This window comes from Canis aureus, chromosome 7 (genome assembly GCF_053574225.1).
Source record: "Canis aureus isolate CA01 chromosome 7, VMU_Caureus_v.1.0, whole genome shotgun sequence".
NCBI classification, from domain to species: Eukaryota; Metazoa; Chordata; class Mammalia; order Carnivora; family Canidae; genus Canis; species Canis aureus.
This window is the reverse complement of record NC_135617.1, coordinates 24,489,493-24,501,550: the sequence shown is the minus strand read 5'-3', so window position 1 is coordinate 24,501,550 and position 12,058 is coordinate 24,489,493. Positions and strand designations below refer to the sequence as shown.

Here is a 12,058-nt window from a genome sequence, read left to right as displayed (position 1 = left end):
GAAGAATAGTTGTTTGCATTGGGGATTCTGCAAGGAAATAAGTGAGAATTTAAAGAAGGTCACTGAAAAATTTCTTTAAAAAGAGAGCATAAATTAATTATACATATGCATGTACAAGAAAAATAAAATAGCTATAAATTTTAAAAATGTTTGCCTATATTTCTTTCTTTTGTCTGATTGCTGAAGCTAGGACTTTAGTACTATATTAAATAACAGTGATGAGAGTGGACATCCTTGTCTTGTTCCTGACTTTAGAGGAAAAGCTCTCAGTTCTTCCCCAATGAGGATGATACAGCTGTGGGTTTTTCATATATGGCCTTTATTACGTTGAAGTATGCTCTCTCTATCCCTACTTTTTTTAAGGTTTATATCATACATAGATGTTATATTTTGTCAAATGCTTTTTCTGCATCTATCAAGAGGATCATATGGTTCTTATTCTTTGTTTTATTAATATTGACATATCACAGTGATTGATTTACAACTGCACCAAAAACCTTAAGATATCTAGGAATAAACTTAACCAAAGAGGTAGAAGACCTGTACTTTGAAAAGTATAAAATACTTATGAAAGAAACTTAAGATGACACAAAGAAATGGAAAAACATTTCATGCACATGGATTGGAAGAATGAACTTTGTTAAAATGTCTATATTATCCAAAGCAATCTATACATTTAATGCAAAGTCCATCCAAATACCACCAGAATTTTTCACAGATTAGAACAAACAATCCAAAAATTTGTATGGAACCAAAAAGACTCCAAATAGCCAAAGTAATCTTGAAAAAGAAAAGCAAAGCTTGGAGGCATCACAATTCCAGACTCAAGTTATATTACAAAGCTGTAGGGATCAAGACAATATAGCCCTGGCACACAAAAAAACAGACACATAGATCAATGGAACAGAACAGAAAACCCAGAAATGGACCCATAACTACATGGTCAACTAATCTTTGACAAAGCAGGAAAAGAATATCCAATAGAAAAAAGACAGTCACTTCAACAAATGGTGTTGGAAAAACTGGACAGCTACATGCAAAAGAATGGAATGGACCACTTTCTTACACCTTATGCAAAAATAAATTCAAAACAGATTAAAGACAGGGGTGCCTGGGTGGCTTAGTCGGTCGGGTATCCGACTCCAGATTTCAGGTCTGGTCATGATCTTAGGGTTGTGAGATCAGGCCATGTCTAGCTCCACACTCAGGGCAGAGTCTGCTTTGTACGACCCCATGCCAACCCCCCCACCCATTGCTTACGTGCCTTCTCTCTTTCTCTCTCTCTCAAATAAACAAATAAATAAATAAAATATTTTTTAAAAAATAGATTAAAGACATATGAGACAGGAAACTAACAAAATGCTAAGGAAGAAACTATCAAAATGCTAGAGTAAACTCCTTGACATTGACCATAGCAACTTCTTACTAGATATGTCTCCTGAGGCAAGGGAAACTAAAGCAAAAATAAACTACTGAGTTTTCATCAAGATAAAAAGCTTCTGCACAGCAAAGGAAACAATCAACAAAACTAAAAGGCAACCTTTGGAATGGAAGAAGATATTTGCAAACGACCTATCAGATAAACAGCAAGTATCCAAAATCTATAAAGAATTCATCAAACTAAATAAAAGAATTTATCAAACTTAACACTCAAAAAATAGTCTAGTTAAAAAATGGGCAGAAGACATAACTAGACATTTTTCCAAAAACATACAGATGACTAACAGATACATGAAATGTTGCTCGACGTTACTACTTTCTAGGAAAATACAAATCAAAACTACGATGAGTTATCACTTCACACCTGTCAGAATAGCTAAAATTAACAACATAAGAAACAAAAGGTGTTGGCAAGTATGCAGCGAATGGTAAATCTCTTACACTGTTGGTCGGAATGCAAACTGGTGCAGCCACTCTGGAAAATAGTATGGAGGTTCCTCAAAAAGTTAAAAATAGAGACACCCGACAACCCAGCAATTGCACTACTAGTTGTTTACCCAAAGGATACAAAAATACTTATTCAAAGGGATGCATGCACCCTGCCCAAAGTTTATAGCAGTATTATCAACAATAGCCAAATTACGGAAACAGCCAAATGTCCATCAACTGATGAATGGATAATAGTATATCTATCTATGTGTGTGTGCGCGCATATATATGTGTGTGTGTGTGTGTATATATATATATATATATATAATAGTGTATTGCTCAGCCATAAAAAGGAATAAAAATCTTGCCATTTGCAATGACCTGGGTGGAGCTAGAGTGTATTATGCTAGGCAAAATAAGTCAGAGTAAGACAAATACCATATGATCCCACTCATGTGGAATTTAAGAAACAAAACAGATGAACACAGGGGGTAAAAAAAAGAGAGAGAGAGAGAAACGGGAGGAGGGAACCAGAAAATCGACTTAATTATAAAGAACAAACTGAGGGTTACTGGAAGGGAGGTGGGCTGGAGTTGGGGTGAATAGGTAATAGGGATTATGGAGGGCACTTGTGATGAGCACTGGCTGTTGTATGTAAGTGATGAATCACTAAACTCTAACTAATTGTACACTGTTTATCAGCTAACTACAGTTTAGATAAAAACCTGAAGAAAACGTTTTTTTCCTATATTGATAAAATATAAAACCAGTCAAATCTGAAAGGCAAGAGGAAAATCTAATGATATATTTTTTCTTTGATGAACATTTTCTAAGACATATTGGGACAAACACTATCCTAGACATTGGACAAGTAAAGATAAATAAGAAAGGAAAGTACTAATAACCTCAGAGAAACCCACAGTATTTATGAAACAAAAACATAATCAATATTTACCTTGTGAGGTGGTAGCTACTTCTTTACCTAGTATAAGAAACAGCAAGGTTATCTTGGAGCTCTTTCTTGCTTTGAGAATAATCATTTAAGTCATCTATCTTAATTATAAAGATTCTTAGCAAGTAATAACAACTCTTCAAGAAAAGAGGAAAACAAAATTTTTCTTGGTTTCATAAAAGCAAACCTCTCCCCATAAGTCTTAAGAAATGGAGAGCAGGGACAAGATGGAATATGAACAGGAACCCAATCTCATCAAGCCTCCAACTGTTGTTTCTTTTTCAGTCACAATATTACATCTCTCTTCGTCTGGTAGCCTCAAATGAGATCAGTTGGCGTCAAAGAATCTGAGAATCTCCATGTCAGGGAACGGGAAGGTACAGATCTGTGACCACGGCCTAAGCTGTTACAGGAAAGATTTACTTCTAGACAAAGGTGTATATGAGGCTAGAAATCACTTTGACCAAGGCAGTGTAACAGTAATGACAGAGGAACAGTATGTGATGTGCAGGTGTATGTGTGTGCTGCCCAAAGAATTAAAAGAGATTAAGTACTCATGCCTAAGGTGACCTAGAAGAAATCTAGAAACTACTTTTCCATCTTCTCTATACTCTAAAAGACTACCATCAGGTGTTAACAGGAGTAACTTAGAAATACCCATCCTCAACAATATCAACAAAGAAATGATGGCAGCAAATGCACAAAAGGATAGGGTCAATCTAAGAACTCAGCAGAATTCCCCCTTTCTAGAATCTGGTAGCTAGAATCAAGGTGGCTAAGATGGGATAAGTTTAAAAATCTCAGGACATAACTGTAAGGAGGAAAACCCTAGGAAGTAAAAAGGGATGCTTACAGTACTACACTACACTGTGACTCATTTCTTCACAGGAGAGAAGCGGTCAAGCTATTCCATTTGAATAATAAGGAAATATAAACTTAATTTTGTTCTGCAAGCTGGGAATCCCCAGGATGGGTGGAGACAGTGAAGAGAAGTCTCAAGGAGAGAAAGCAAGGCAGCAGGACTATGGAATGAAAGGCTCTGGGCAGCCCGGGTGGCTCAGCGGTTTAGCACCACCCTTGGCCCAGGGCATGATCCTGGAGACCTGGGATCGAGTCCCATGTCGGGCTCCCTGCATGGAGCCTGCTTCTCCCTCTCCCTGTGTCTCTCATACATACATACATACATAAAATGTTTAAAAAGAAAGGCTCCAAAAGGAATGCCTTCAAGTAAAACTCAAACTGGATATATCACCTGATAAATCTGACTGTATTGAAAAAAAATTAAATAGTTCCTTTAAAGAGTTTAAGGGAAGAAGTAGTGATAATCATAACAAATGAAAATATAAGGCATTTCCTAACTTTAGAGGAAAAAAGTTTTCTATGAAAATATAATATTATACAACTTGACTCAGATGTGAACAATATTTATGTTACCACAGAAATACAAATACTGAATATTCATTTGACCAAAAATGTGATATAATTATAATGGGATGACAGAAGGAGAAGGGGTGATGTTGGAGGAGTGAAAGAACTCAATCCTGTTCTTCAACAGCAGAGAGTAGGCAGATCATGTATAAAACAGAAAACCAAGGAAGAGCAGCATAAACAGATTCTGTAGAAATAGAGGAAAAAGAGAAAAAACACACAGCAAAAACAACAGAAAATAATTACCTCCTAGGAGTGGCATGTTGAATGTAGGGAAAAGTATGAGAAGAGATTGTTCTATTTTTCAGTAGAAGCCATGATATTGGATATTTTGACTTTTAAAAACATATGCATATGTTATTATGTGTTACTTGGAACTTATAATATTTTTTCCATAATATTACCTTCTTTATTTTGAATATACAAAAAAAAGGAGAAAACGATAAGAAATACAATAGCATAAATCCTCAAAAAACTATTACACTCAGATCCAAAGGTATATTAAAAATTATGTCAAAAAAAGTATATATGTCATAATTAGGTAGCATTTATGTCAGAATGTAAGGATGGATCAACAGGAGAAAATCACTATAATTTACCATGTCATGAAAAGGAAAATGACATGGCAATCTCAATCAACAGATACAAAGAAAACACTTGTTAACTCCCAAAACCTATTTATGATTGGAAAAAAAAAATCTGAATAGAAACAAAAATTTCTTAGCATGATAAAGATTCTCTAAGAGAAATATACCAAAAACATCCTTAATGGAGAAAATTTAGCCACATTTCCTTTGTAGTTGAGAATAAGGTAAGAATGTAACCCTCTCCTCCACCCAATAAAGTCAATGTTTAAGCCAGTACTAGAGGTTCTGGGCAATATGTAAAATTAGACAATAATTAGAACTAAGAACACTCAACAAGATTCTTGAATCAACAAAATAAGTCAACAATGTGGCAGTACGTTAGAAGTACCAAATAAAGACACCATTTACTCTAAAAATGGGAAATAATAAATATCTAGAAATTAAACGACAACAATTAAAAACTTACACTGAATTAGAGAACAGAAAAAGACCTGAAAAGAGCTAAACCTTATTCACTGAGATTTCACATGTAAAAACATCAACTTTTTCCAAATTAAATTCAAAGCAATTCTAAATGAGCTACTAACAAGAATTTTTCGGTAACCTGACAAGCGACTTCTGAAATTTATATATTAAACCGAATGTCCACACATATTTAAGAAAATCCTGACAAAGAACAAAGACTTGCCTTACTAGCTATCAATTACAAAATCACTGTACTAACAAGTCTGGTTATTTGAGTGAGAACAGACTAATACATCAGCTGACTTTTCTAGACATGCCACAGGCTCACATGTCAAGTCATTTCTCTTACATATACTGAAACCTCATATACACATGGATGTGAATTATGAGTTGAACACAGTAAAATTTACTGCAATTACTTCTATCTTTAAACTTCATTTCAATCTAGGGAGATAAGGCCTAGAAAATACTGGAATTCAAAGATCTAGCTTCCATCTTCTTAAGATAGCATTTTCTACAATTTTCCCCCAGCCTTTAACTCTCCTCCATCACCTTTCCCTCAACCACAGAATAGCCTTTCCCTACCTGTTTGGCAAAGGGGACTGGAAGGAAGATAGAAGCCAATCACATATCACATTATATCTAAACTTGTATATTAAAGTTCTACTATATATGTAAAATATAGATAATATAGTATTTAATACACATTCTTCAAAAATATTAGTTTCCTTCCCTTTCTCCAGGTACCCAGTTTGATGTCTCTCTATACAACTTCCTAGTTAGCCCATACCCTAATTTCTAAGGCTAGAGTTACTGAAGGAAAAATGCAGTGTATGAGGCATACTGCAGCACATGCTGAGGTGTAGTACATTAACTGCATGAGGTATAGTACAACTCTTTCCTGCAGAGCAGTGGTTTTCATACTTGAACATGCATCAGAGTCAGTGGAGAGCTTGTGAAAGCACAAATTGCTGGACTCCATTCCAAGAGTTTCTAATCAGTAGTGTCTAGGGTGAGCTGCTTTTATAACAACTTTCTGGGTGGTGCTAATTTCCTTGTCCACAGGCCACATTTTGAGAAACAGTGCCCTATGGAGCACAAGGTGTTAAATGAGGGCAATTTTGTTCTCCACGGGAAAGCAGGCAGTGAACGTATATATTTTTGGTTGTCATACCTGTAGAGATGGGACTGAGGGAAGAAGTAACTCCGGCACCTAGTAAGTACAGACTAAGGATACTGCTAAACCCCCTAAAATACACAGGACAGCTCCCCAAAGCAAAGAATTATGTGGCAAAAAAATGTCACTGGTGCTAAAGCTAAGAAACCACACTATCAAGCAAAAATGGAACTTACACCCAATATATGATGACCATTCAGTTACTGCAAGTTCTTCAGTGAGTTTCAGAAATCTGACATGTATTATTCAAAGAATTATATTTTCTTCAAGTATTACAGATTCTTTGAATTTCACTCATCCATAACAAATTTTAGAAATATTAATATTTAAGGGTAATTGGGGTACAGAAAGAAATAAGCATTTAAGTAATGTTATCAGTAGACTTCTAGTAAGGAAACAAATTAACATTTTGCAAGAATTATTTAAAAAACTAATTGTATCAAAAGACTAATTTCCTTGAAAATTAATGATCAATGTTTATTTCATAAGCTTAGTGAAAAGCAAATAACTGTTCATTTTATCATTATATATTGAATATAAGTGAAGTATCTTGTAATAAATTATTTAAGGATAGGCAGTGATTGTAGCAGTAATCAATCCTAAGTAAATATACCTCAAGAAAATGTACTTTATATATACATATACATGCATGTGTAGACATATATTTATATACATACTACAAATGCACACACCGTGTGCACACACACACACACACACGAACTTACTCCAACAGGCTGAAAAATAAGTCCATCCATTTCATGGCTGACTTCTTTGGCAAAATTTCCTTCAAGTAACTATAAAATAAATACACACATTTTCAGAAATACAATAATCACTTAAAGAGTATTTTAATTTTTTGCAAGCTTTACAAAAATTTCTTAATACATAAGCTTTAAGAACTGAAATACAAAATGGGGGAGACAGATGACACAGAGGGATCTAGATTAACATATTGCAAGATTTTTTTTTTTAATGAATAAAGACTGTCACTCCATGGCAGGCTAGATATCTTGAAAAAGTCGTAACTAAAACAACCAAAATGATGGATAAAATATTAAAAACATTTTTAAATGCATTGCTGAGGCAGCACAAAAGGAAGGAAGACAGAGGCCAAAATCAAAGTGAAAATAGAAATTCTGAGAAGTAATTAGTACAGGGAATAAAACATAAAACATGCACAAAAAAAGGAAATAGCAGAGAACCTGCAAGGGGTAGATGGAGGCTGGGGGCAGAGGAGATATCCCCTGAGAATCTGTAACCACAAGCAAGCTCAGACATGGGATCACAGTCCAAAAACATATCATCTGTGTCTTCCCCAAACCCACCAGATTTTTTTAAAAAATTCTGTCCTACTTTTTGTTTTGTTGTCTTTTTTGTATTTTTTCAAGCAGAGAAATGCATTACAAGGGATACACAGTATAAAATACAAATGAGTTTTTTCAATATCATTATCTACTAAAGAGTAGAAGACATAGTCCCAAAGCTCTCTCATTAGTTCTGAGCAAAGAGTTTTAAATGTTTCTTTCACAGATTTCTATTATTCTGAAGAACTGAATATGTGTTATCACTAACAGAAGCCCTAAACATTGATTTCCGTATTTCAGAGAGCCAGAGTCTGACCAATTTACAGCACAGTCCAGATAGGTCCAGGATTCAAATATTCCATATCCAAAATTTTGGATATGCCCCAGGAGACATCTCTTTTATCACAGTTACAACCTCTTAAAACCACTTCATCTATAGGGAGATTTGTACTCCAAAAGCAATAACCAAAATTTCAAGTTTATTTCACATGCAACAAATCTGTGAGTCTCATCCCAAACTGTGGCTTCATCTTCTCTGCCACTTCATTCTTCAAAATTTGTAATTTGTCTAAACTGAGGGCAGTTCAGAAAGAAAAACAAGAGCAATCTTAGTTTGCAACGACTTTAAGACCACTCTGATTTAAATATCTAAATTCCCTTAAAACTATAAAGCTCCTTAGTCAAATTCATAGGGACAGAAAATTAGGGAGCCCGGGCAGGGGGAGTCAGGGGAGAATAAGGAGTTAGTGTTTAATAGGTACAGAGTTTCATTTGGAATGATGAATGATGATGAGAATGATGAGAAATGATGAGTGAAATCTGGAAATGATGAGAAAAATGGAATGATGAGAAAAATCTGGAGATGGATAATGGTAATGGTTGCACAACAATGTGAATGTCCTTAATGGCACTGAACTGTATGCTTAACAATGTTTAAAAAGGTAATTTTATGTATATTTTAACACAGTTTTTTTTAAAAAACTACAATGCTCTTGAAGTTCTCTTTTTGGTTCTGCTTTTTCCTTTTATTACAATATTAAGACTTCTTAGGGAGTTGGCAAACTGGGAATCTTAGTCACATTATCCAGAGTCTGGCCAAACAGGCAAAAATTTCAAGAGTTCCAAGATTCATATGTTTGTCTCCAATGCACTCAGTATAAATGACCTAACAAATTAAGAAGGCAATTTTCCAGAATAAAAATTCCATATGAATTAAAAACACTGATTTCTTATAAATTTCTTTTAAGAGAGGAAAAATAAACCCTAAGCATCAAAGAGTCAAAATATCAGCTTACATTCTTGCTGGAAATTTGGAAGACAATGTTAAATTAAAGACTTTGGATCATGTATGTGATATATTCATCCTAGAGGAAAAATTTTTGAAACTTGTACTCATACTGAGAAGCATATCTAATTAGACCTTCATGTTCTATTTCAACCTTTTTCAAATATTCACAAACTAATGATGGGTAAAGGCTCAAGCAAGATAGAAAAAGTACAACTTTAATACTTCTTATATCCTATCATGTAAGAAAAGGTAACCTGCTAAATTCATAGCACAAATTCTACTAAGAAATAATACAACGAAAACCAATGCCACATCACCATTAAAAAAAAAAAGTTTGTTTGTTTTTTTTTTTTTCAAGTAGGCTCTGCACCCAACCTGGGTTTCAAAATTACGATCCCAAGACCAAGAGTCACATGCCCTACCAGCTGAGGCAGCCAGGTGCCCCTAAAAAACTTTTTAAAGGTTAAAGGAATTTGTTCTCCTTTAATTGTAGGTACATCATCTATGGCAAGTAAATATAGCTTTTCCATTCTTAGATCTGAAGTCTCAAATTTATATAATGGCTCCTCCCTTTATACAAAGTATGTATAAAGTAACAGTATAGAGTTGGTAAGACTCTAAATAACATGATGTTACTTGTTGCAGAAATGAAAATAACTTCTTCATTTTTTATTTTACTTTTTATGAACTAAAAACCTGTTGAGACAAAACAAGAAACAGTTTTTGTTTTTACTCTTATTTTACTCCTTGTTGATTACTCCAGACAATCTTTCTTTTTTAACATTTACATTAGCACCTATCACATACTATAGGACCTATAAAAAAGTGGTGTTGTGTTTGGTTCTTAAAATATGTCATTCAAAATACATAATTCTTCACAAGATTTGTATTTCTGAGTTATTATTATTTAACTTGCCAGAAAAAGAAACTGAGGCTATTAGAGATTCAGTAATGAGCTTCAAGCCAGACAGCTAAAAAAAAAAAAAAAAAAAAATAGATTTCAATTAAAAATGAGAAAAAAAGCAAAGAAAATCTGCTTTAACTCTGAAATAAATGTCCCAAACATTTTTGCAACATCCTATATATATAGGTCCTCCAATCATCATTCAAGGTTTACATATTTTATTTTCTTCATTAGATTGTATATATGTATGTATGTATATGTACGTATTTATTTATTTGGAAAAGAGAATGCATGTAAGCAAATGTGGGAGCAGGAGTGAGAGGCACAGACAAGCAGACTGTACTAAACACAGAGCCCGAAGTGGGACTTGCTCTCACAACCCTGAGATAATGACCTGAGCCAAAAACAAGAGTAAGATACTCAACTGAGTCACCCAGGCACCTCAATGTTTATAGACTTTAAATGTATTGTACCATGTACTACTATATAAAAAAAGGTATATACAAAGGTAGGTAAAATTCTTGAAGGGGAAGAAAATATTTTTTAGGAATAGAGATCAAATCTATATATTGTATGAATATTGTATAATTTATCACTAATAGAGTTACGTGTTCATATTTGAAATCATATAAAGTATTTAAATTAAATCATATAAAGTATGTTAAATTAAAAATACTGCTCTTTCCCCTTCACAACTCTTGAAAGACAATATATCCAAATTTCTCGTCATCTTCATATATCACTATCTTCATCATTATAGCCAAAATTTAAGACATTTAACCTATTTTCATTATTGTCACTCTTGTCTCCTGAATAACAATATACTTCAAATTATACATGCAACTTTCACAATAAATCTTATCCCAAGTTAAAAGTACCAATTGAATAACATTAGGAAGGTTTTTCCCCTTCATTCATTCTATATGTCTATGTTCATAATCTTCTAAGTGTTTAGCCCCTTTAAAGTTATCTTTAAAAAAAAAAAAAGATTTTATTTAATTATTTGAGACAGAGAGAGAAAGAAAGAGAGCATAAGCGATGGTGGGAGAAGGGCGGTAGAGGGAGAGGGAGAAACAAGTTCCCCACTGACCAGAAAGCCCACACAGTGGGGTTCAATCCCAGAACTCTGGGATCATGACCTGAGCCAAAGGCAGACATTTAACCAATTAAGCCACCATGTGCCCCTCCTTTAAAGTTATCTTTAAAAGTCTGTTTTAAGGGAAAGTTCCACTTTCACTTACTATAAAAAGTGGCAAGAGAATGTTGCTTCTAATATGATAATTATAAAAAAGCAGATAATCTATAAAATCATAATTTTTGATAAGGCTATTTAGAAAGCTAAGGTCTCTAGGCAACAGGATGAACTGAATCCCAACCCCCTCCCAAAAGGAGACATATAAATTGATCCACCTTTGGGAGAATTCACCTTTTGTATTGATTTGTATTGATTCAATACAAAAGATGAACAGTTTCTTTTGGTAGAAACTGTTCTTTGCTCCACACTCTCAATAAGCCCATGAATAGCAGTCATAGGCTGAGGGGATGTGAAGTCTCTGGAGTATGAAAGATAATTATATAGCAACACAAACCCATCTCCGAAAGAGAACAGACTGATTCAACCACTAATTTCCCCACTTCAAATGAGATCTATAACAAACTGAAAAAGAAGTATACCCATTTACTAAGCATAAATACATTTACCTCAGTCTCTACTGTAAGAACAAACAGAAAAAAAAAAAAATCTAGCACCCAATAAAAAAAATTATCACATATACACAAAGCAAGAAAAAAAAATGATCTACATTCAACAGGTAAGACTGTCAAAAGAACAAGACTCAGATATGGCTAATGTTTTAAAATTATAAAACACTTTAAAATAACCTTAACAGGGCAGCCTGGGTGGCTCAGCAGTTTAGTGCTGCCTTCAGCCCAGGGCACGATCCTGGAGACCTGGGATCAAGTCCCACGTCAAGCTCCCTGCACGCTTCTCCCTCTACCTATGTCTCTGCCTCTCTATCTCTCTATGTCTCTCATGAATAAATAAATAAAATCTTAAAAAAATAAACAAATAAAATAAAATAATC

The 12,058-nt window shown here is 34.1% G+C and overlaps 1 protein-coding gene across 4 annotated transcripts in view; it reads right to left on the bottom strand.

Moving 5' to 3' along the window:
* Positions 1 to 12,058, bottom strand: part of RNGTT (RNA guanylyltransferase and 5'-phosphatase) — a 369,143-nt gene that overhangs the window by 165,386 nt on the left and 191,699 nt on the right. For all 4 annotated transcript variants that reach the window (XM_077903107.1, XM_077903108.1, XM_077903110.1 and 1 more), the window contains exon 12: positions 7,204 to 7,272. In XM_077903107.1, the coding sequence (XP_077759233.1) occupies positions 7,204 to 7,272 (69 nt within the window). The remainder of the gene's footprint in view (positions 1 to 7,203; positions 7,273 to 12,058) is intronic.